The 27,313-nt window shown below is 38.2% G+C and overlaps 1 protein-coding gene across 1 annotated transcript; it reads left to right on the top strand.

Annotated features, from left to right (window-relative positions):
- The first annotated feature begins 1,867 nt into the window (after positions 1 to 1,867).
- On the top strand, positions 1,868 to 25,924 carry LOC140146490 (transmembrane protein 231-like). Its single transcript, XM_072168355.1, has 7 exons — positions 1,868 to 2,014; positions 9,131 to 9,294; positions 11,589 to 11,717; positions 12,491 to 12,634; positions 18,146 to 18,227; positions 24,024 to 24,129; positions 25,045 to 25,924. The coding sequence occupies exons 1-7, from the start codon at positions 1,876 to 1,878 to the stop codon at positions 25,217 to 25,219; spliced, it is 939 nt and encodes a 312-aa protein (XP_072024456.1). The 5' UTR covers positions 1,868 to 1,875; the 3' UTR covers positions 25,220 to 25,924.
- Positions 25,925 to 27,313: the final 1,389 nt, after the last annotated feature.

Here is a 27,313-nt window from a genome sequence, read left to right as displayed (position 1 = left end):
CCTTTTATTGGTTATTTATTTATTTTCCAACCGCATATTTTTATGGGTTTCATTAACGGGCCCGACTTGCGGACCGCATGTTTTAGGCATGGACCTACTCAATTAGGCCTATACGTTCAATTTTGGAGTCTTACTTTTTTCCATGCTTTCCCAGTCCAATTTCACCTTTGTTGAAATAAAATTTCTTTCTTTTGACCATGTTTACCCCATTCCTTTCAAATTTTTCTTCTCTCATGTCATCCTTAGGCCTATATATACAAATGATCGGGCATTAAGTACAATTCTTTGAGCCTGTTTGCAAAGTCCCGGTTAATTAATATGCAAAGTTTAAGTCGCAACGCGGTGTATGTTTTAAAGTTGCCTATATGAGATGCCTTATATTAATTACGCAATGAATAGGCCTAGGCACGATAAAAATGATATGAATAGGGGTGTTTGGAAGTCGGAAAATATTTTTAAATGAAAGCCGTTATCAAGGGCGTAGGCGGGGTGGTCGCTCCCCAATCATCGAAAGCCAAAACGGTTCAATTTGCGAGCGTAGCGAGCGGGAAAAAAACCCATTTTTTTATGCTTTTTCGGTCAAAAATGTTGCCCATTAGCGAGCGAAAAAATTAGGTTCTTTATGCTTTCTTGGTCAAAAGAGTCCACAATTTTAGGAAAGGTCCAAAACATGTCCATTTTTTCAAAATCAGCCCCCATAAATCCTGGCTATGCCCCTAACCGTATTAAATAAAGCCAATATTGCTTAGGCCTATTATTGCTAAATAATTTTGATACTATTTCTGAGAGAGGTAGCATATAATATAGACAATGTGATAAAAGTAAAAATTGTGTGTTACAGATATCAGACTGAAAGTAAACTTTATAATGATTAAATTGCTGGCATGACACAGACTTGCCTATGTTGCCGCGCCAGGACAGTGACGTAGTAGCTCGTAGTAGCCAGGATTTTTCCAAAGAAGTTGGGAGAAAAGGCAGGAGAGGCCAGGTGACTTTCATGGGGGAAAATCGGCCCAAAATACAAAAACCAACAACTTTAAAACCGAGTCGGTCAGCATTCCACAGGGGGCAAGATGTCCGAAGGGGATGGGGCTTCCCCCTTCGCCTAACAATGGCAATGGCTCCTTTTCTTCTTCTTTCCCTCCTCTCTTTCTCTCCCTTCCCTTTTCTCTCTCCTCCCTCTTCTTTTTCCTCCATTTTACCTCTTTTTTTTTTTTGCAAATAGGCCTAATAGGGGGGGGGGGCGGCCGCCCCCCTTGTCCCCCCTGTGGCGCCGCCGCTGTTTAACTACATGCGCCATCGAAATCCCAAAAACGTTTTGCTGAAAAATGAAACTTACCATTTAGGTCTTTAATTGACCTTTTCGGTAAATCCCATAACCCTTTGCGAGTAGCCTACAGTTATGATGCTTTGAAGTTTGCACGAGGGCGCTTTTCAACAAATCATTGGATTTGCTGATTTTGTGCGCCATCAAGATCCCAACTTTTTTTCTTGGTTTTTGTAATGTAACCATTTGGTACTTCAAAAAAATGCAAAATGCAGGTTGGGATAATGATGGCGCACGATGTTATGCACCTCCAAAGAGGCTGAAATTTCAAGGATTTTTTTAAAGCTGAACGAGGGCGCTGTGCACGCTCATATTTTACATGTGAGTTGTTGATGCTAATATGTACCAAAATTATTTTTTAGAGACAATTCTATTTTTTTTTATATCGCAAATCCGTACATATTCAATAAGGGTGTGAAGGGAGACTGCCTCTTAAAATATTAACGGGATATCGGTTCCCATACTACTCATCACTGCAACAATCGCCGCTGATTGTATACCGCCCAACACTGTAAACAACGCGAAAAATAAGGTAAATAAATGTTGTGATGGCTGTGTACGAAGTGTACTCGACTCCTGTTTTACAGCGTTATAAAGCTGGTATTTGCACAAAAACAACACTGTTTATGATATTAGCGTTTCTCTTTACAGTTATTCCACCATTTCTTGTAGCATACAGGAGTGAAGGTGAGTTTAAGTAAATAAAATTTGTAGACCAAAGTACGGGTGCAAAATTCGTCACCCATATCCCCTTAGTGGGCCTTGTGTGTGTGGAATTATACTAAAATGCAGCAAACCTTTTACGAGCGCGACTACCGTGATGTTGCAAATGCGGCGCTAACAACGCGTACGGTTCATTCATAAATTTCCACTCAGCAACAAGATATGGTCACATGTCATGAATTGGTCATCTTTTGTGTAACATAATGTTTTATGATAAAAATATCACCAATTTTGATTCACTTCAACACAACTTTTAATGAATACATTTTAGACCATTAAAAGTATACATTTCTGGAAAGCTTATATTACAAGGATGCCAAATCAGCAAATTATAATATCATAATACAGGGTGGGTAAGAAATATACAGGGTGGAACATCAACAAAATTAACATCTTTCGTGTCATGGTAAACCCCATATTTTCTTTTTCTGAAAGCTATGTAGCTCAAAATAAATATGGATTCAGAAAGACATTGCATGGGCCCTTCCAACAAATTAGGAAGAAAGAGTTTGGTATCCCTTGCGTTAAACATACAGGGACCAGGGTGGTCAAAAATTGTAAAATAAGTTTACAAATTGTATGCCATTATGAATCAAAACTTTTTTTCTCCATGTCTGGCACTAAAACTGATAGCCTAATTGAATTCCTCATCAAATTTCCTATAAAATATGTGTACTTTTGAATAAACAGACTGAATCGGGCAAGAGATAGGCCATTTAGAAATGTCGGAGCATTATGTGCACACTTTGTACAGTAACATATAGGGAAAACTGTCTTAATTAGTATTTAATTAGGCAATTAATTAGTTACATCTTTTGTTACAGTTGATCTACTATGAGGTAGATTAACAATCCAGGATAATATATATGCAATTTGGTGTCCATGCTAGTTGTACTTTTTAAGATACAAAGGTTTGAAGTTTGCCATATTTTCACAATTTTGTGTACAACCCTATGGGGCTCACCCGCCCCGCTCACCCGCCCCAGCTCCTCCATTGACACATCTTACATATTGAAGTATAAATCTCAAAGTAGTTGTCCAATTGACTTGGGGTTTTTTGTATTTGACAAAGAACATAATTATCTACAAAATGACACCAAACTTTCTAAAATAGGTATCATACTTTTAGAATAAACCAAACTTGAAGTGGGAAGAAAGCATTTTCATGTTACGGCTCCTCCATTTTGGGGTGACCTATTTGTGACATGCGACCATATCACCTTGGCAGCCAATCAGAGACAAGTGCGTACAACGCAGTACATACGCGATGTATCCTTACAATACGCGCTCGTAAAAGGTTTTCTGCATTTTAGTATAGCCATACTTTCTCGAGAACCCTAACTTCGAATTTGCACACGATTTAGTCAAATGCAGTAAACCTTTGACGAGCGGGTATTTTAAGTATACATCGCGTATTTACTGCAATTGGACGCATTTGTCTCAGTGATTGGCTGCTGAGGCGATCTGCTATTGCTGAGAGCGGAAATTTATGAATGATCTGCGGCACGCACGCCCATACGCTGCTTATTAGCTCCGAATTTGCAACATCATGCGGTAGTCGCGCCGTCAAAGGTTTGCTGCATTTGACTCTAGTTTAATATGCATTCGATGCTAGTATATGTACACTATCGTCATTCGGTCGGACAGCGTTGACATTTTTTGCACTGGATATTTATATTATTTATTGTGTTATTAATTTGGATGAAGGTCAGTCCATCTCAAATCACCTAATGGGTTGGCTGGTCACCCTCTCAGATTTTGTTTAAAATCACTTATAAAATATCATAACCCTATGTGCCAAATGAACACATTTCAAATGGTAGGTCTCTACTCCTTGACCTTGTCGTTTCCGAGAACCGGCCTAGAACCGAGAACAGACCCCCCTTTTTGCTCACAGGCGTCGCGACGTGAATTTTCTTCCGAGTTTAGACATCTATATCTTCCCCAAGGGTGCACACCAGTAAATAGCCTCCATAAATGACTTTGTGTACTTGTAATATTTAGGGTCCGGGAAAACGTCATTTTCTTGACTCCAGAGCGACGCAGTTCTTCAAAACTTATTACCCTTTCTGCAAGTTGAAGGTCAGATGAAGACATCCATTGTAGAAATTATATAGAGTCCAGCATTTTTTTCCAGAAAAATGCCGACTAGATCACCCAATAGCCCATGCAGCTTACGCCACCTTAAATACGAATAGCTTGGTGTTTCTGAAATATAACACATTTTGAAAGTTTAGCCAAATCGTCATAAAAAGTCGGATCCTGCTCACAGACAATCTATTTTCCAGGCCTTAAATGAGGATTAAATATGAATCAGGGCCTAATATTTGGGTTTTAAGCCTTTTCTATATATTTAAATGTATTTAATTTAGTCGTATTGCATGTTTCCTCGTTTGAAACACTGATTTTTTCCTCCCAGGGTGTAGGAGACTTGTATTTACTGGTGTGCACTCCCAAGGGGTAAGCTACAAGGCTACAAATTGGAATCTTTAGGCCTAGTGTCTTTGACCCAAATAACCAGATTCTGGACTATAAAAAAAATGTATCTCACCCCCATTTGCTGATATAGACATCTAAAAACGCTTGTTTCGTGATGACGCACATGACAAATTCCCATTTTTGACCCCCCCCCTCCCGTCTCCTCTTCATACCAGATGTCAGACATCATCTATTTTGCCTTTTGGCAATATAGGTTCAGGTGTGACCCCCTATAGCAGGATAGACCACTCATTGGCTTAATAAAAATTTCACAGGGCTCAAAGATGACTCTCAGCCAAAAGACCCCCCCCGCTTGTGACCCCATTTGACCTTGTGGGAAATAATCCACCATAACCAAACTCACACAAATTCAAAATACTTACATGATGTTCCTCTGTACCAGAACTCTTAGTGGTGTCAAGCCATCTATATGGTTAAAATAGAACATTTGAATTGCTAGCCACCTGTCTGGCCGACATTTTAGGCAGGGAGTTTGCTCCTGGGACAGGCAAAATTAATGCCTTTGACAGATGCTATTATAAATTTTATGTTTTGAGAAGATAAATTGACTTCTTTAGTAGACCAGATTTGTAGGAGAAGGCCATATCAGCACATATTTGAACTGCTTGAACCCCCAATGGGCTATAAAGATGTCTGGTAAATGTTTTACAGGTCAAATTAGGACAGGCAATTTTATTCAAATGACAGGCAACCCTCAATTTCTAGCTAAGACCCTGACAGTAAATTGATGAACTTTGCATTCTGGGTATTAGAACATTAATGTCAATTACTGCTGCATTTCTGAAGACTCCCAGGTCAGATTGTTTGCCGACGACAGTGTGGTATACAGGGTCATCAACAACATAGATGATTCCTCCCAACTCCAACGGTACCTGGACGCACTGCAGGATTGGGAACGGAAACGTTTGATGGAATTTCACCCAGGAAAATGCCAGGTACTCCATATCACTAAACGCCGAAATCCCATCATCTCAACATGCTCCATTCATGGCCATCCACTAGAGGCAGTCCCATCAGCCAAGTATCTAGGTGTCGAGCTCACCAACAAGTTGTCTTGGAACAAACATGTCGACAACATCACCAAGAAAGGAATGAGATCCTTTGGCTTCCTCCGTCGCAACCTGAGCAAGTGCCCTCGAGACATCAAGACCACCTGCTACCACACTATTGTTCGTCCCACAGCAGAGTATGCCAGTTGCGTTTGGGACCCCCACACACAGAGGAATTCAGCCAAGGTCGAATCCATCCATCGCAGTGCTGCCCGGTATGTCATGGGTGACTACTCCAGAGAAAGTAGTGTCACCACCATGCTTGAGAAGTTAAAGTGGAACTCCCTACAACATCGCAGAGCCACCGCCAAGGTCACCATGATATATCGCATCACAAACCAGCTCATTGACATTCCAGACACTCAGCTCATACCTGTCAAAACACCAACCAGAGGGAACAACAAGAGATATATTCACCATACCAAGCACTCGTACAACTTTACTGAAGGGGACATTCTTCCCAGACACCATCCGTCTTTGGAACATCTTATCTCAGCAAGTAGTTGATTCACCATCTGTCGACGCTTCAAGACCAGGGTCAAGGACGCCGCCTTCAGCTAAGCCAGTACCTTCTAGCCTGTTTTTAACCTGTATATATATAGTATCTTTTTATGCCTTTGAGTCTCATGCCTGTTATGTGTGAGAGCGTGCCACCATTTGTGCGAGTATACTCCTAGGAGGTTTATGCACAGTAACAGAAAGAAGAAGAAGAAGAAGTCCCTGAAATGCTAATCGTCATACCTAATACAGTTTAGTTTTTCTCAAAATCACTTCCCATGGACTTGGGTGGGTTGGATTCATGTATTCAATTGTCTATACTGTGTGCATCTGGGATGTGCATATTAATTGTGCTCTCTTTTAAGCAAGCAGAAATAGCTTGTCAACTTTCAACATGGGAACACGTTATGGAGTATCTATATAATTAGTGAAAAGATATAGGCCTATCTCAGCGTCCAACAAAAAGTAATTGTCTATAGTAGGCCCTATACGACAAGATTTTCTCTCTGAATTGGCCGTATTTTTACGTGTAAGAAAATCAATTGCATTATAATGTTCACTCTAGCGTAAGTTTGGGCCCTATTTGACTCGTTGGAACGTTCGAAAGGACACCTTGCGACTGTCAAGGTAAAATGAATCAAGACAGGATCTTGGTGCACAAGAAGCTTACTGAAGCCTGCCCTCACCTGTTAAAAATGTGATCATATCTAGCTGGGCTCACATGGCGACACCGGAAAAGTATCGTCATAATGAACAGAAAACCTGTATGCACCAGGAGAAAGTTACATTATCCGGTACCGGTAGGCCTACCATTTATTTTGCAAAATATAAAATTTGCACCCAAAATGGTCAAAATTCAAAAAAATAAAAACACAGTTAAGATATTTTTATCTAGTTTTTATAAATTAATATTAAAAAAAGGGTTTTTTTTAATTTATTTTCTCCAGAAATGATCATTTTGGCCAAAATTTGACGATAACAAGTGAATTTATCAAGTATTTGCCATTCTAAATATACTGTTACACACTTAAACCAGGGTTACTTTTTTGCTGGCAAAAACATGTTTTTGCCTGTTTTAAACCGGAAAAAATGGCAAAAACTCATGTATAGTCGGTCAAATGTTAAAAATTTAATACAGAAAGCTCCTAAAATCTTTCAATAAATCATATGTATAAAATCAAATCAAAATACATATTTTTGTCTCATCATGTCCCAAAATGGAAAAGTTTTGAATTTGATATGCATGCCACATTTCAGTTTTAATGCATTAGTGAGCAATGAAACCCATGCCTTTTATTTCTTAATATAATTTCTTATAATTACAAAAATTACAATCTGTTACTTATAATTGGCCTTTTTGCTGAACCATGAAATGGTATTAGCCTATGAGCCCGGTCCCCGCACTCCGTGCATCCGCGGGTATTCATGCTCGTCGAAAATTTCGCGAAATAAGGGGTGTTTTCAGATGAAGAAACGCGATTCGCGAAACACACACAAAAAAGGGGTGTTTTTTTTCAAACCACGTGTTCGCGAAATTGAAAAAAAAGGGTATTTTCATCGAGCAGCCTACGCGCTTCTGCCAGAAAAGGGTATATTAGAAATATCGTTCGCGTTTTAGCGAAAATAGGGTATTGTCGAAGGGCAAATAATTCGCGAAATCGCTAAAAAAGGGGTGTTTTTCCCTAAAACTTCGCTAAATGAGATGCAAAAGGGGTGTTTTTAAAGTTCACCGACAAGCATGAATACCCGCGGATGCACAGAGTGCGGGGACTGGGCCTATGAGTGAATGTTACTAGCTAACTGACTAACCATTTGGTCTGAAATGGACATATCTCTAAATGCCACAAAGGTATGACGCCATGAGTGGTGTCATATGAAAGAGGAAAACATAAAGAATATAATAAAAATATTTCCAAACGTCAGAGGTCATCCAGGGGTCACAGGGGCCAAAAAAGGTCATTTTAACCAAAAATGCTCCGATTGACATTCTAAACATGTTTAAAACATTTTAAAATTTATGTAAGGTCATTAAGGGGTCATAAAGGGGTCAAAGGTCAAGGTTTTCAAAATGCTCCAATTGAGCTGAAATTTAAATGCAATTGATCCTTATGACATTCTAAACATTTGAAAAACATTTTGAGATTCATTTAAGGTCATTAAAAGGGATCATAAAGGGGTCAAAGGTAAAGTTTTCCAAAATGCTCCGATTGAGCTGAAATTTAAACGCAATGATCTTGATGACATTCTAAACATGTTGAAAATATTTTAAAATTCATTTTAAGGTCATTAAGGGGCAATAACAGGGTCAAAGGTCAGGTTTTCAAAATGCTTCAATTGAGCTGTAATTTTAATGCAATGATCCTTATGACATTCTTAACATGTTTTAAAATTCATTTAAGGTCATTAAGGTCGTCATACTGTGACAGTGGTATAGGCCTACCACAATGTACTGCCGAAGCCACATGGTTCAGCTAAGGTGCGGTTATCGCTCTTGTTGTTATAGGAAAGTATTTTTGTAATAATTTGTTTTAAGATGTTTTTTTAATTTTTACCATTTTTGCCGGCTCGATTAAAACCATGGTTTTTTTCCACCTGGGGCAAAAACCTGCGAACCCTGCTTTAGACCAACAAGCAGTTATGAGGCCCGAAAGCTTTCATAATTCCAAGGGCTTTTTGGCGACGGGAAGGGAAAGAAGGAAGGAATAAAGAGAGAAAAGAAGGAAAGAAGTTGTTCGCTCTGGGTGGGATTCAAACCCGAGACCCCTCGCATGCCAGGCACTGGGTCGACGACACTTTGCCACGGGTCTTGGGCTTCGCTGGTCAGCGAAACCGTGCCTATATATCACTTAGGGCGATTGCGTCATCACACCACGTGGGATGCATGCACAAACAGCGCATATATCAAGTAGTATTTTGTAGCTATAGTATACCGTCCTGTTAGGGTTAAGGTACATTATCTGCCCTCCTTGAGCATCAAAAACTGAGATGACCGATTTCGAGTCTTATTTTTTGGTTTTTAAATTCTTTTTCAAAGGTTTCTGGTTGAAAGAAGACTTTTACAGAGAGCAGCCATCAGTGTCATTCAAGCACCAGATTATGATGGTATTAGACCTGCTAGATAGTTCCTATCTAACCTGGAGTACATACCAGAATTATAACCAGCTTCAGCAGGACCACCTTAGAGTACCACTTGTTAAGGTAAGCAGGCAGGGTTGGCGATTTTTTTATTTTAAAAAATCCAAAAAAATTGATTTATTTGATTTAAATCAAGATTTTTTTCATATTTATATTGATTTTTTTTTTATTCCAAGAACTGATAACCCATGATCAAGTTCAAAGAGACCAGTGGAATGCTAGACATACATGTATGCGCAATCTTCTCAGGTATTTACAAAAAATCAAAACGTGTTTTTACATGTGAAAATTTCAAAGAAAAAATTAGGTAAAATCATGGGGGAAAAAACCTGTTGAATTCTGCACCTTGAAGATGACTTTTTAGCACTAGATAAAATGACATCATTGAGGTATTTTAATTGTATCCAAAAGTTGTAGAAGCATTAGGAATGAAGTAAAGCAGTCAATTTAAGAATGAAATGAACTTACATAAAATGGTAAAAAAATGAAACTTGAAAGTTGATTTAAATCAATGATTTAATAAAAATCATTTGATTTAAATGATGATTTAAATGGCGCCAGTCCTGTAAGCAGGGGTGCAATTTCATTGAACTTTGCGTGAATCCAACTTGATTCTCACAAACTCGTCTGTGTTTGTAATACAGTATGCAAGATTTAAGGGTCATCAATATTGATCCTTATAATTACAAACTAAATTTTGATCTTCTAACTGGTAATTGATTCTTTAAGGTTTTCTCAAAAAATAACTACACACTGGTACGCTAACAAAAGTTGTGTATAGGGGCAAGGAATCCAATTACTTTAACATTGAAATTTCAGTGATTAAGAAATGAGGTACATTCTAGTAGTACCTCTTTTCTTATCATAGATAACGTACCGCTGGTCTTGAGTCACTGAAATTCTATTGTAGTAACTGGATTCTTTGTCTCTATAATATAAACTGAGCTCAAAAAGAAACTTATAATTTTTCACAAGGTCATATCTTGAAATCCTGTCCATCAAATTGAACCAAAATTACACACAGATTTACTTCAATACTCTACTCTTAACACATGTCAGTAACCAAGCAGTTATCCAATTGACACAACAGCAAAATGCACTGACATGGGACAGCTTCCTGGACCACATTCACAGCCCAGCCCGGTTTCATGAAAAAAGTGTATGAAAAGCAGAAAGCAGCACCGTTTTATCATCTGTGCAAGGATCTTATGTGCATTCTCACAGATTTTTTGTCCTGTGTGCCAAATGTTGGGCTGTGAAAGTGAAGGAAGTCCAGGAAGCTGTCCCATGACAGTGCATTTTGCTGTTGTGTCAGTTGGACAACTGCTTGGTTACTGACATGTGTTTTGAGTAGAGTATTAAAGTAATCCTGTGTGTAATTTTGGTTCATTTTGATTGACAGTATTTTAAGATATGACCTTGTGTTTCACAAGTTGTAAAAATTTATAAGTTTCTTTTTGAGCTCAGTTTACATAACTTTTGTTACCAGTGTGTTATTATTTTTTGAGAAAAATGCAAAGATAGTCACTGATTTATCAAGGGGTGTAGTACCACCTTAATTCTCACAGTTGGAGCCATATGTATTTTAAGGCCTGGCAGGGTTTTAGAAATAAATAGGCAAGGCAGGGCATAGAGAAATAAATGTACTTGCATTGTATTTATTGCAATGCACAACCCAGAAGAGATTATGTTCTGTATAAAATAAATGGCACATGCATATTGATATACTTCTGTCAGGATATGCAATAAAGTTGCCAAAACAATATCTAACTGAGAATACAAAATACTGAGGTAAGAACAAAATAGTTTGACTTTAAACAGGATTGTAATTGTACATATAGCTGCAGTGAGTGATAGAGCACACCACTCACTTGCTGGAGCCCACCACTAAAAACATTGTATTTTACTGAATTATTTCATTAAAATCTGGCTCAAAATATAAAGTGTCTGTAAATTGTCACCCGTCACTCAAACTTTGCTAGCTACATGTACAACCCTGTTTTTAAAGAAAACTAATACTTACAAAAATCACACAATGATTTTAAAAGTACTTTTCAAGACCAGATTTGAACAATTCCAGTTGTTAAATGGAGGTGACATATTTATGAGCTGTTCCCATGATATGTGCTTTAAGTTGTAAGTTTGTGTCGTTCCTTTTACCATTCACAAAGAACAGGAACTCAACAATTGGGAGATCTTTAAACTCTCAACTTACAACTTTACGCTCCTTTTGTGGGAGTAGGTCACATTCATAGTAACCATTTATTATTTAGAACTATATCACCGTAAGCAGTGGCCCTGGTAACCATTTATTGATTGATTTTTTTTTGTGACAATTTATTTATCTCTATTGACAGACGAGAGAGGAAGATGTGAACCGTGATGGTCGCCCTGACATGCTGCATTACAACATAGAAGTACCATTACAAGACTTGGAACAAGTCTACAGTGCCAAACTTATTCTTATATTTGGATATAAACTGAATGTAAGTATCATTACAAGACTTGAAATAAGTCTACATGTACAGTTACATTTTAACTTTAATAAGCGTATGTTAAAATATAAGTGACCATACAAAATTTGGAACAAGTGTACAAACAGCGCCAAACTTGGTTTATCTTATAATGATTTTCGGATACACTTATTTCGATCAAATGAATTCCACTTCAGATACACTGTATTTTGAATGGTTATGTATGTAGATACCCATGATAACTTTCATTTCATAATTTTAACCCTAACTCTATAAAATCTCCCATGTGATGCCATGACACAATCAGAAGTCATATTATGAGGCCAGTCGAGTGCAGATCCGTCAGTACACGCTTTTCAATACGGAATAAATGCTAACCTCATCGTGACATCATCCAAGCAGCAAAGTTCATTTCCCATTGAAAAAGTGTGTACTGACGGTTCTGCAGTCGACCGTTCTGTTATACATGCTTTTGTTGGCAGGGCCAGCAAAAGACCTGTGGCTACTGGTGATATAGTGCTTGGCACCCGAAGGATTTAAGGTTTGAATCCCGGCAGTGGCCTAGCGTGAATCATCCTATTGGGAGGGCACCAACCATGATCGGGGGCACTGGGCCTGATGGGGGGACAAGCCATTTTCCGGCAATTTTGGGATTTTCAAAATTTGCAAATCAATTGGAGGCACAAAGCCCCAGTGCCCCTATGATGGTACGCCACTGAATCCCAGGGGTGCCAAGTAACTTCTTTGTTCATCTTCTCGCCTATTATTGGCTCTTTTTTCTACAGAGATTTTCCAGTGTGCGCATGGAGTCTATGGCCTATGCATATCACACAGGACCTGTACCTATATCACTATTCAACATAGAGGGTGAGCTGAAGTTGCAGTTAAAAGAACCACTAGCACATAAAGGACTGGATACAAGATATGATGTAAGTAGCCATGAAAGCCATTAATCTGACATTTCTTGCATTTGTGATACAATCTGCTCCATGGGCGCCAAAGGAGGCATTTTTTAAACTTGAGTTACTATAATTATTACCTTATTCAAACATTTGGCTTTCATATACTGAAAATACCAAGGTCTAGCATACATGTACTTTGTTCTAAAGAGGTTTTGTTATGTGCATTTTCTTGTTTTTTACTCCATATTTTAGCCTTTAAATTTGCCGCCTTTGGCCTGCATGGACCAGATTGTGTCACATCTTGATAATTTGTTTGTTATGGGTGCATAATTGTCTCGCCTGATAAGGCAGGAGACTATATAATCACTTTTCCGTATGTATGTGTGTATGTATGTATGTGGGGGTGTGTGTGTGTATGTGACAAATTTGGTTAAAGTTTTGGTTAAAGTTTGCTTTCCGCCTATTTTCTCGGAGACTATGAGTCGCATACGTTCCTCAAACTTGGTGGGTGGGTGCATCTTGACCCGAGACAGAACCGTTCATATTTGTTAGTGGGTCAAGGTCACTGAGGTCATCTAGGGGTCATCTGAGGTCAAATTAGTAAAAACTGTCATATGGCCATGAAACTTGGTGGGTCCAGTCAACATTAAAGCCAAATTTTTGGAAGGTCATTTCAAGGTCACCAGAGGTCATCTGAGGTCAAATTAGTAAAACTGTCGTATGGGCATGAAACTTGGTGGGTACAGTCAACATTTAAAGCCAAATTTTTGGAAGGTCATTTCGAGGTCACCAGGGGTCATCTGAGGTCAAATTAGTAAAAAATGTCGGATGGGCATGAAACTTGGTGGGTACAGTCAACATTTGAAGCCAAATTTTTGGAAGGTCATTTCGAGGTCACCAGGGGTCATCTGAGGTCAAATTAGTAAAAACTGTCGGATGGGCATGAAACTTGGTGGGTCCAGTCAACATTTAAGGCCAAATTTTTGGAAGGTCATTTCAAGGTCACCAGGGGTCATTTGAGGTCGAATTAGTAAAAACAGTCGTATGGGCATGAAACTTGGTGGGTACAGTCAACATTTTAAGCCAAATTTTTGGAAGGTCATTTCGAGGTCACCAGGGGTCATCTGAGATCAAATTAGTAAAACTGTCGGATGGGCATGAAACTTGGTGGGTACAGTCAACATTTAAAGCCAAATTTTTGGAAGGTCATTTCGAGGTCACCAGGGCTCATTTGAGGTCAAATTAGTAAAAACAGTCGTATGGGCATGAAACTTGGTGGGTACAGTCAACATTTTAAGCTAAATTTTTGGAAGGTCATTTCGAGGTCACCAGGGTCCATCTGAGGTCAAATTAGTAACAACTGTCGGATGGGCATGAAACTTGGTGGGTACCGTCAGCATTTAAAGCCAAATTTTTGGAAGGTCATTTCGAGGTCATCTGAGGTCAAATTAGTAAAAACTGTCGGATGGGCATGAAACTTGGTGGATGCAGTCAACATTTGAAGCCAAATTTTTAGAAGGTCATTTCGGGGTCACCAGGGTCATCTGAGGTCAAATTAGTAAAACTGTCGTATGGGCATGAAACTTGGTGGGTACAGTCAACATTTGAAACCAAATTTTTTTAAAGGTCATTTCAGGGTCACCAGGGGTCATCTGAGGTCAAATTAGTAAAAACTGTCGGATAGGCATGAAACTTGGTGGGTCCCGTCAACATTTAGAGCCAAATTTTTGGAAGGTCATTTCAGGGTCACCAGGGGTCATCTGAGGTCAAATTAGTAAAAACTGTTGCATGGGCATGACACTTGGTGGGTACAGTCACCATCAGCCAGATAATCGTGCCCAGCCAATAACCGCCAAATTCATTTACCGCTACCAAAGGTAATTGAAAAAGCAGGCGGTCGCAAAAGCAGGCGAGACTCGTGGTTCGAGAACCGCCTTGTTTTTTGTATCTAATTATATTTGACACTGAAGGTCACACTGTCAAATGCCATCATGGTTTTGGTACATAGCGACCCGTGGAATCATGGAGGCTTTCCATAGTTACTAACTTCCACTAACTATAACATTCATTGACTTCAAGAAAGCCTTTGATTCAATCAACGGGAAGATGATGTTTCTGTTTTGCGGCACTATGGTATCCCAGAGAGCATTGTAAAGGCAATACGTGTACTGTATACAAATTCGGAAAGTGCCGTATTGGTAGATGGCAACATCTCGGATCCCTTCCTAGTGACTACTGGAGTATTGCAGAGGGATGTTCTAGCCCCATTCCTATTCATTGTTCTCATCAACTATTTCAATATTTGATGATGATGGCTACCGAGGGGACTAACAGTGGCGTTGAAACACACCCACGTCGCTCCAGGCGTTATCCTGCCAAGGTTTTGAACGACTTGGATTTCGCTGATGATATTGCCTTACTTGAACCTTCCATCCCGCGGGCACAGGCACAGCTGATCAGAACAGCGGCTGCAGCAGAAAGCCTGGGTCTCGTCATCAGTGTTCCCAAAACTGAGTACATGACCATCAACTGCAATCCTCAGCCACCACTCCAAGTATACGGAGAACCCATCAAGTATGTCACTGATTTCAAATATCTTGGTTCCATGATGGGCTCTAGCACCAGTGACCTCTCCCGACGGAAGGCGCTTGCTTGGTATGCATTTTGGAAACTGGAGCACCTGTGGAGAAGTCCAACAATCACTGTTGCAACAAAAGTCAAACTGTTTCACACCACTTGTGTTACAGTATTGCTCTATGGCTGCGAGTCCTGGGTGATATCTACTGACATGGAAAATAAGATCAACGCTTTTGGTACATCATGTTACAGGATAATGCTGAACATCAAGCGCACTGACCATGTTAGTAATGAAAGGGTCTATACCATCACCAACACTGTGCCTCTTATCAACTCTGTCAGATCACGACAACTATGATTCCTGGGACATCAGGAAGATGAACCATGCAGAAGATATGCTCTCTACACCCCATTACATGGTAAAAGAAGACCTGGAAGGCAAAGAACATCCTACATGTGCAAAAACTGATGGGGGATTTCGACAACTTTCTACTGCCAGATGCCATTGCCACTTTGGCTTCAGATCGTAGTACATGGAGAAACTTTGTAGTCGCCTGCTTCGCAGCCGAATGAAATGAAATGAATGAAGCGACCCGCCCACTAGCACTCCGGACCGGTTGTATTTGGACAAAAGATAAAGAATAGGCATGCGAATTTTCAGTTTTTAAACTGAATTCAGTTTTTTTTTCAAAATTTCTGCAACTTTTTGCCCAATTTCACATGCATTTTCAGTTTAGGAAAGTCTCATGTCTGAAAGAAAAGTACATGTAAACTGGTCCCAAAAAGTAACTTACCAGGTAAGAAATTCGTCTGTCAAGTTCAAACGACAAATCGTATTATACTGAATAGCATATGAGTGGAAGCGGTGTACATTTACGCGTAGTTTGACACCTCATTTGTCGCAAACAGATCAAAACTTTTGAAGTTATGCTCATTTGAACAAGCCTACTATCAAATTTGAAAGTTGCAGGTCCGCCCCAATGAATTCACACAATAAACAGACACATGAAAGGATGTTCAGAACTTTTATTCTTTGTCAACTCACACTTTCCTGCTCAAACCTTCCTTGCTTGGTCTTGTCAGGTCTTGAACCAACGACCACATGAACGCAATACTCTGGACACACCCAAGGTCCCCTAAATCCCTGGTCATCATATTGATTCTTTCATTCGACTTAATTTCTTCAGATGATTGAATAAGGACAATTGTCATTGAACTTTGATCATTCTTCATCCTCACAAGAAGCAATAGGAAAGTTAGTCATGCACAGAAGAAGAGGAGAGCACTGATTACACCTGTATACGAGGGGGTATCAAAAAGTTTTAGAAATCGCCCAGAAGTGAAAGAGCTATATCAATGAAATTTTGTTAGTGCAATCACTGGTCCTTATGTACATTATGGTGCAAAATGGTCTCATAGGTATGTTTACTTTTTTACATGTGGCACTAGATGCCAATAACCTGCTGCCCCAGTTACTGCAAATAAACTGCAAGATTGAGAAAATTGAGGCAAGCAGCATTATTAAGATCCTGCTTTTGAAGGGTTGCAGTGCCTAGAAAATTGATGATGAAATGAAAGTTATCTTCGGTGGTGATTGTGATATGTCACTGTCGCTTTTGGAAAAGGAATTTTATTTTATCACAGATTTTCTGGGCACTGTAACCCTTAAAATGGAACTTAATCAGGCTGCATGCCTCAATTTTCTCCATTTTGCTGGTTATGCGGTTACATAGGCAGGTTGTGACATCTAGCTCCTGTAAAAAAAAGTACACATACTTATGAGACCATTTTTGCACCATAATGTACATAAGGACCAGTGATTGCACTGTCAAAATTTCATTGATATAGCTCTTTCACTTCTGGGCGATTTCTAAAACTTTTGATACCCCCTCGTACTGCCAACCATCTCAAGTGGTATGAGTGCAACTTTCATTCCAGTGGATAGGTTCGGTTAAATAAGCATAACTTCAAAAATACTCATCCGTTTGCAACAAATGAGGTGTAAAAATTCGCGTCAATTAACACTGCTTCCACTCATATCCCATTTAGTGTAACACAATTTGTCGTTTGAATTTGACAGACAAATTTCTTACCTGGTAAGTTTCTTTTTTGGAGCAGTTTAGATACATAACAAGAAGCATAAAATTTCCCCTTTTGGGTCCATTTTTTTTATTCCATTTGTGGAAGAATCTGGGGAAGGATGTGACACAGCACAGTAGGTTTAGGGAATATTTTATAATTTCTGGAAGAAGAGACACCTCTGCTAGGTGAACAACATGTAAATTTGTTTCTGGATTAAAAAATGTTGGATCTGGAACAGCTAAAACTGTTACATTTGGTTGGAATTCAAAATATTCCTCACAATATGAAAACTATACTAGAGAGCATGCCACAGTTATGCCACCCCTTCTAAACTGGTTGTGGGGAGGGGTATAAAAATGCAGCGTGTTACTGTAAATACTGCACTGGTTAGTGAGTGGCTGTCAGTGCAACCACGCACGCACTGCGGCACGGGAATTACGGCACATTGTTTGCCTGCCCAGAATGCAATTCACTCGTACCAAGGTATCGGATTGCAAAGTTTGATATTTATTCATGTTTACTCTGATAATGGCCCTGTTTTTTCACAAGGCTGCATAAAGGGGACGATATTTGATAATGTATGTAAGTTTTAAGATAATCCATATCCAAAACCAATAGGGTTACCCTCCTTTAAACCCTAAAATCACTATAGTATAGTGTGAGCCTTTCCATTTTCTGCATTGTTTATATGTTTAAGTGAACTATGCCAAGAGAGCACATCCCAAGACACTTGGCAGAGCTCTGAAGGTAGAACAACACTGGGGGTAGTAGGCATCTATGCCATAACCTTTTGACAAAATATTTATGAAAATTGGGACTAAAAGATACAAAATGTAATATAATGAGTAATGATTTATTTGTTCTATGCTTTGTTTATAGGTACCTGTCATCAACAGTGAGAGTATATTTGCTGGGGACTATCAACTCACTACAATATTTAGCAACTATGCAAGAAGAAATGGTAAGCACGTTTGTTACAATTCCTTTAAGGGCCCATACCTATTTACCAGTGTGCAGCCTTCCCCAGCCAAGCTGCAGCTTACTGCAGCCACAATACTTAAGCTCCCATTGAATGAGCCAAGCTGGGGAAAGCTGTCTAATGCGGCCCATACACAAGGCCAAGAAAAAAAAATTGTTTGCTTGCCCTCAAATGAATTTAACAATTGGGTCGGTCGGTCGGGATTTCTTCTTTTTTTTTCTTTTTTTTTAATTACTAGCAAACTCTACTGTTTGTATTAATTAAGGCTCAAATTATGAAAAATCAGACAATTTTGGTGTCAAAATGAATCAACTAACATTACAAAACAACTAAAATGTTGAACACAAGCTCTTACATTTTTTTACATCTTCAGAATGCAAAAATTTGAAAACTTTTTCAGGAATTTCCAAAAATAGGGTCGGTATTCTTTTGTACAGTAAATAGAAAAAAACAACTTTTTTCTGATTTCCAAAATTAGGGTCGGTCGGTTGAGGGCAAGTAAACATCTTCTTTTTTTTTTGCCCAATCAAAATATTGATCAATATTGGGAACCCTAGATGCAGTAGTGGATACAAAATTGTGTGTGTACTATATTTTGAATCCACTCTTGTATCTAGGGTCTTTGATATTGATCAATAAGATTGAACATGTATGGTCCGCATTAGTTATTGGCCTTAAATTGGAGGAGCAATGGGCTATGTCATTTAAAATCTAGACACCTGTGTGGAAGATTATACTACCATCATAATTCCAGTTTCACGTAATGTTCAATTTAGCTGGAAATTTTAGCCTGTTTTATGTTAAATTCCAGTAGAAAACTGTTGAAATTTATCAAATCCATTTAGGTATTACACAATTTTTTAACACATTTTCTGTTTTTTATGGATGAAAATGGTAGGATCTGGTATTATTCAAACTGTTTGGAATTTGGTTGGAATTCTAAAACCTTCCTCAGTGGAATTAAGGATTTCAAGTAGTTCTTTGTACAGCACTTTAGGAGACAGGCAGTTGGGCCAATGCCACTGCAATTACCACTTGAATAATCACCATCTCTCTGGGTAGTCTGAAGGGTGGACCCAGGCAGGAAATAAATTTTGTAATATATTTATCCATATCAAAGAGATTAGACATATAACACTATGTTCAATCTGCCATTGGTTTGCATGGAGACCAAAAGAGTGAACATCCCGCATTAACAAAAACCTAATATTAAAAGATAATTTGAGTTGTCAGCATTAGGGTTGCTTGATGTTATCGGGATAATGCATTCAGTGGCAGCGCTATGGGGGATTTGTCCCTCCCCAATATTTTTCTTCCCCCCACAATTTTGAGGCAAAATCCCCCAAATTACATAAATTTCCACTTTCTAACTTTCCACAAAATTTGTTGATTTTCCTGGTGCCGCCACAGAATGCATTAGTCACACAATGCAAACAAGCACAAATCCCACTTGACCAGGCACATGGCTAGGGTTGTAAAGGGAAAGTTTCCCGGAAAGTTTTGAAGGGCCCGGGAATATTGGGAATTTTGGGAATTTTCAATTATTGGCTTTTATTATGTTTTTAACTTGTATTTTAATATTTACTCATTGGGAAAGCAAATTGAAAGCAAATTTAATCTTTTCACAACATATATGCATGATGTTTACAATCAGATAAGTGCTACCAATGAAGAATATGCCTTGTTTATGTTCTTTTACCACAGATTTTCAGTATTAAAAAAATGACAAAGATTTTTTTCATGTGGGATTTTCCAAGTCCAGCATCTTGCATATTTTCATCCTAAAATGTTGCATATTTTGGGGATTCCCAATTACCATTAGGCCATGGGCAATGACTTCATTATTTGGCATCATTTCATTATTTGCTATTTGTAGAGGATTGGATTCAAACATAAAACATGTTCCAAATGTTGCTCAGTCACTGCAGCATATCATAGGTTCATTTTGCTCATAATAGTGAAATAAAAATCGGAAAGTGACGAGGGATTTTTAAATTTCCATTATTTAGCACACAATCTACCGCTACTGCAGCAAAGCACTGCTAAAATGCTTACAAGAATGAGACAAACATAACTGACAAGTAAACACTATCCTAATGACATCAACTTCAGAAAATTGAGATTTGAATGAAAATAATGAAAGTTTTGGTCAGTTTTGAAAAATGACGAGCGCTCCAAGAAGCAACTATGAATTCATTGCCAGTGGCCTTCCTTATAATAGTTCATTGCTATTTCTTAACCAAAAATGTATGCAGTTGGGATTTTTCAATAGCCACTGAGACAAACATTCCTATTTATTTTGCCTTTAGAATATGAGAGTCATTTTAATTGATGATGCAACTTGCCATGGCATATAATTGACTTCCTCAATCAAACCTCTTCAAATTGCTATGAAAATGGAAAATTTTCTTATCATTTTCAGAAATCATTTGTTAAATATTTTAACATCACAAGTGATACTACATGTACTTCTTGAATAATGGATATGAATGCTGTAAAATTTCAACCAAACGTAAAAAAAACAAAACTGAACAGACGACGTTAACTCCCGGACATCAACTCATGCAAGATCTTTGTAGTTCGCATCTTATCTCTGAATGAGAGTTTTAATTTAATATTCAAGATCACTTTTGGACCGTTCACAAACACTTGTAAGGGGTGGCCTGATGCAAAAAGGGGGGGGGGGCCCTGAAAATTTTTGACCCTCCTAAGGGGTGGGGCCCTGAAAAAAATGACCAAATTTTCCTGGAAAATTGAGTTTATATGCTTTTCTATGGGGTTGACCCATAATTTTCATGTCAAAAAGGGGGACCCTGAAATTTTCGAGGTCTGTAAAGGGGGGCCCCAAAAAATTTTCGTGATAAAATTTTTTTGCATCAGGCCCCCTTACAAGTGTTTGTGAATGGTCCCTTAGCTGGTAAGCTGGTAACAAAAATGTTGGTTGTGCTAAAAGTATTCTATTACTAAAATAATATAAGTCTTTATGTAGGCCAAATAAGATTTAAGAAAATGATTATCCCTTCAGAGTTTGTGGTTATTGTTTCAAAACTCATTGTACTGGCTAATGTAAAATGTTTTACAGAACAAAAACGTAACGCAGTAAGATCTGGTCATGCTTGTTGTTTTCTTTGATAAAAACGGATATTGATCATTCTTGAAGTTCTTTATTATGATTGTATGCTCTTATAAATTACTCCAATACCCTAATCTACACAGTGATTCCCCTGTTTAAACTTTGATTTTTAGATTTGAATGAAAATTCCCGAATATTCCTGAAAATTCCCAAAATTCCCAAAAATTCCCGTTAATTCCGTTTATTCCCAAAATTTCCGTGGAAACTTTCCACTCCCGGAATTTTACAACCCTACATGGCAAAATAATCTCAATGAACACTATTTGGCCTTGTAAATTTTATGTGATCTGATCCAAGCATTCCAAAATGTGGAATTCAGATACAAGTGAAAATAGACAAATAGACAAATATACTTCATATCTGAGTATGCTAGAGATATCTCAGCCAGCAATAGCGTGCTTGAATATTGGCCAAGTTGATGACGATAATTAACCACCTAATTTTTAATTTTTTGTTAAATTCTTTGGCCTGCATGGCATAATTTAGTGTTGACAATATTTTCATTTGTATAGCAATATGGTATACTTATCAGTAGTTGCATAGCAGTATTAGTCCAGTCAAAGTGGGTTTTGACTCACCACTAATTGCAACAGAATTTTTTTCACTCCTATGAATGTCAGAGATGTCCCTTGAACAGCATACAAAAAGTATACTAAATATACTTGGTGGAAAGGTAGTTTTTAGCGGAAAAGGTCATACAGGGTCAAATTTCAACTATACCAAATTATTCCTCTAGTCATAAGGATTCAGAAAAAGTATAGTTTGCCATATCTGTGATGTACGGTTCTTGAGTTATAACCAAAAAGGTCAAAGGTCAAATGTTGGGTTCAACAGAGGTCAAAAAACTAAAAATTGTCGGATTTTAACCAAAATGGTCTCAGATTGTTCAGCTTGCAAACATAATTCATTTAAAGAATATTTGCACTGTTTAGGTTGGTTAATTACATGCGTAACATCGAAAACTAGGTCGGGGTCAATAGAGTTCAATGGTCAATGACCTCTTTTACCCTGCTACCTAGGTAACGAAACATGCAAGATATGTCAAACTATTCTTATGTTGGAGTGTTTTTAAAGGACGAACACATTGAGACCATTTTCAAAGAAATCTGAGCATTTTTTCGAAGTTGACCCACGTGGAGCCCAAAATTTGACCTTTGACCTTTTTGCTTATAACTTATAAGAATGGTACATCACAGATATGACAAACTATACTTTTTCTGAATCCTTAAGACTAGAGGAATGCTTTGGTATAGTTTTTAAAAAGATTAAAGCAATTTTGAAATTTTACCCTGTATGACCTTTTCCCGCCAAAAACTACCTTTCCACCAAGTATATTTTAGTATATTTTTGGTATGATGTTCAGGGGACATCTCTAAAATGTATAAAAGTGAAACAAATTCTGCTGCAATTAGTGATGGGTGACACCACTAATTTGTTTAAAGATTGACTGGACTATATGGGTAGATTGTGTATCAAAATGCGATTCAATGCCGGCTATTAGTCTCATCCCAAGTTGAAAGTAACGTCACGTTGCATCTCACAGTGGCATATTCTAATCGTGTGTGCTAACCTAATCCTTTCGAAGCGTATACATAAATGAAGCATATAGGTCTAGATATGCATAGAAGGGTAATTTGTCCTTACGCTGGCAAAGTAACCACATAAACGGACTGATTAAAATCTGCCACTGCGAAATTCAACTTGGCGTTACTCTAAACTTGAATTGAGATGAGACACGCACTATATATTAGTACTCGGTGCAAAATCTTGCTGACTAACTTGTCGGCGTGCCCGGAACCCAAGACGATGCAACTATTCTGAGAAATAAAAATACCTTTGCGGTATGCAATAACAAAATGTGTGTCTGTCCGATAAAAAGCCATGTTCAGTCGCCGTTCATTGGCTCAACTCCTGCATTTCACGCAATCGGCTTATAACACTTGACAAATATCATTATGACCTTTGATATGTGTTGATGGCAAACCAAAGAGCAAGACAATGGCAAGATGTTTCGAAGTCGATGCCCATAATTACACACGAAGACAGTGATTCGGCTGAACTATATTAATTCATCAGCACGCTGTGTCTTGCAAATGCAAGATGCAGGAAAGCCATCAAAATGCTCCGAGACAATGTTGACTTAGTCAGCGAGTTTCTGCACCAGGTCCTTATGCCCTGTTGGCCTGGTTGGATCAGAGATGTCACAAATAATGCCTATTCTGTTGGTCGGACATCCGGGCTATCTATAGTCTCGGGCCCAAACTGCATTTGGCTCACGGTTTGTTATGAACAACAGAAACCGACTGTAAAGGAGGCTACATAGCGATGTTGCTGGAGTGGCATTCAATTTCGGAAAAAACAACACTCGACCATGGAATTTAATTTTAAGTTTGTCAGTATATAAACGGTAAATCAAGTAAGTTTCTTCCACTCTGAAGACTTAGAAACGGTTGTGTGATTCCACTGACTATTTGCGGTCGAAATTTACATAACACCAATGACAGAAATCATCAACAAAAATCAAATCAGGGACTTGTTTTCACTCGAACATCATCAACCGGAAGTGACGTGACACGGACCGACAGAATATTATAATACCATTGGTGTTGTGTTTGATTGTTTGTATGTTTGTTTTGTTTCCTCAGTGACAACCAAGTTACAGTGTGATTATCCAGTAGTACAGACTGGTAGAGGAGCAGGACAACCACTCATACTCAAAGGCACTATCCACTTTCCAGTGGAAACTATTCCATATCCTTTTCTTGTTTCAATATGTAATTAAGAAATAAAGGGTAATCCTTTACACCCCAATAATGTGTCAGAGGTAATAAAGGCAGTGCCTCACCCATTATTTAAACATTTTAACTGCCAAGGACACATTACTAGGGTGTAAAGGATAAGCAGGCATGAGAATTTTCCTGCTTTTTTAGTGGTCCAAATTTACACACTTTCTTTTAATTTCAGCCCATTTTTTGGTCTTTTTAGCCTCATTTCACATGCCTTAGCAGGCTTTTTCAAACTTTATTCTCATACCTGGATAAGGCGGCAACTTTTATTTCTATTCTTTTACCTTAGAAATAGAGTGATTTAAAGAGAAAATATCAAATTTTACCAAATTATTAAAAGTTGTGTACAACAAAGTAAAGCACGCAAAGTGACAGCCTACATTGCAGATTATATTGCATTACATTGCATGCTCTTGTGATGGTCCTGTTGTCACTTTTTTGTTCTGCTGTCTAAACTAAACATGTCTGAGGCCCAAAACTTTCAACATGAGCTTCCATCTCTTACCAAATTCAGAAGACCTGTCAATCAATTGGGTCACCCACCTTTAAGTTTAAAAAAATGTCCCATTACTATACAATAATTAATGTTCAAATATTGGAATAAACTGCAATAATTCCATAGCACTAGTCATCAGCCAATTCTGAAGTACTCTTAATTTAAAACTGATCAATTTTCATATTGCATATGATTTAAAGAAAAATGCTGCATCGCTTTGTGTTATGTGCTTTTTTTAAGCTCTTGTTTCAGTGTACATATGAGATATTTTTCAAATAAATAAGTAAATCAAGGAATGTTTTTAAACATAAATACTTAAAAGTATTCATTTAATAATCATTTATCAAATTGATTGTTAATTTTTCCTTGACTATGCAAGTTTACTTATGTGCCAGGTTTCTGGCAAGTCATGAAGTTTGCATGGATCCAGTATTTGGCTGTATTAGTCCTGTTCATCTTCATCATGGAGAGAGTTAAAAACTTTGTGTTCGCCAATCAGATAGTGACAACCGTAGTGGAGAGACCATACCCGCTGGTATCAAAGAACCATTATCATTGATGAAGGGAAACTTACACAGCAGATGACAGGAGAGTTGTCAGAAGAGTGATTTGAATTGAACATTAGGAAGTTTTGAAGTTTTTTGAGAGTTGTCATTTGAACATTGAGTTTTAAGAATTGTGGATGAGGTGTACATCATTCTGTTGAGGATGTTTAAGAGAGCTGTCAGAGAGTGATTTAAATTGTTGAGCTATATCTCCGAGTGAACTTTAAGGGATAGATGGCTGTCACTTTTCTCACCATTCTCCTGAGGTTGTTCAGGAGAGCTGTGAGAGGAGTGATTCAAATTGAACATCAAAGAGTTTTGATAATATGAAGGTGAGCAACACATCACTCTTGTGAGGATGTTCAGGTGAGCTGCAAGGGGAGTGGTTTAAATTGAACATGATTGGGTTGTAAAAACTTGTAGGTGACTAGTGAGCTTCATATCACTCTCCTGAGGAAGTTAGGGGAGCTTTTTGAAGAGTGAACACTGGGGCACATCAAGTCAATGCCTGCAATGGATGTTGTTTTACACCCTTTCTCACCTGATATTGCTTGTTGGTATATTTTGCTGAGGAAAATGATGCACAATTGTTGCCTGATAAATGGTTGACAGCCAAGTTTGTAAGTTGTTAATTGGCAGCTTCACAGTGATCATTATAATGATTTCATTGAAAAATGAGTGCAATATAATTGACTTTACACAAACCAAGTTTGCTTGACTGAACAGAAACGCCATTATTTTTTACCATTAATTTTTGATGATGAAATTTGTCATCTTCAAACATGGGGAAGTGAGATTTTGTCTTTCAGTACAAGATTATTTGGTTCTTGCTTGGTTATAACAAAATTTCTTGCCCCAACATTTTGATTTCTCACTCTGATCCAATATTGGACACCTACAGTTGATACCCATACACGCCTGTAGAAGACATAACCTTAATCTTCCACACATGACACAGGGATTTAGATTTCAAATGGAGTCACTCATTCAGGTAACCCCGTTTGAAACTAACTCTGTGTGGGAGATTAAGGTCATGTCTTCCATAGCAGGTGTATGGATTTCAAATAGAATAGCTCATTATCACATGTCATCCCAGCAAACATCGTGTTTTGGGGTTTGGTCAAAACATTTTTGGGTTTGGTCAAAATGTTTTCGTAACATTTAAATGTCGGGTTTACACATATAAAAGTCATAAAAAACGTTTTATGAAATATTTTATATGAAAATACAATACACTACAAAAATATTGTCAAAATGTTATATGCCATGATGTGATTATCTGTTCCAATTCCAGTGACACCTCATGCGTATTGAAGCTCCTGGGAAGGATTAGGCCAAGTAGGCGGTTGAGTTTGGAGGTGGGTCATGTGTCTTGGGTCAAAGGTCAAATGGGGTAAAATAAGGTTAAATTGCTATAATCATTGTCCTGGGTTAATCAGTTTCACAGGATCCTCCTTTGTCGTTTTCCTTTTAATGACACTTTCCCTGGAACCTGCTTTGTGGCTTTCCCAGACTCCAACTTTGTGGTTTGTGGACCACAGTTATTTTTCATCTGTTACTAAAGTAATTGCAGAAGCAGGTGGTTGCAAAATCAGGTGAGACTCATGACCACCTTGTTGAATGTTATAAATGTTTATACCTATTATAAAACCTGACCCGTAAATGTTTTCTGTAAAACATTTCTTGTTTGCTTGGATGCATATATAGGTATGTGCCTAACTGAATACCCTGATGGATTTAGGGAGTTTGTTCCATTCCCTCGGGCCAGAGACGGAGAAGGTATTTAAACCAGATCCTCTATGTGCCCTAGGCTGACTAAGCAGGGTCTTATCGGAAGAAGATCTGAATTCTCTTCCGGGAGCATAGGCTGAAAGAAGCTCACAAAGACAGAAGAAGGGCCCAACTCTATCACAACTGTTTTTGAAATATTAAGAAAAAAACTTAATATTTGGAAAAGTTTTAGAGACAAAATGTTTTCATCTTCAGGGGACCTTTAATACATGAACAGTTGAACATACATCATTACATGTACATGTGAAATGATATATGTTTCCATGGCAACGGCACAGGTTGTTGGGTCCTTCTTCCACTAGTATACTGCAAGTGCA

The sequence above is a fragment of the Amphiura filiformis genome, chromosome 2 (assembly GCF_039555335.1).
Source record: "Amphiura filiformis chromosome 2, Afil_fr2py, whole genome shotgun sequence".
Lineage (NCBI taxonomy): Eukaryota > Metazoa > Echinodermata > Ophiuroidea > Amphilepidida > Amphiuridae > Amphiura > Amphiura filiformis.
The sequence above is the reverse complement of the archived record's forward strand: the minus strand, read 5'-3'. Positions and strand labels throughout refer to the sequence as shown.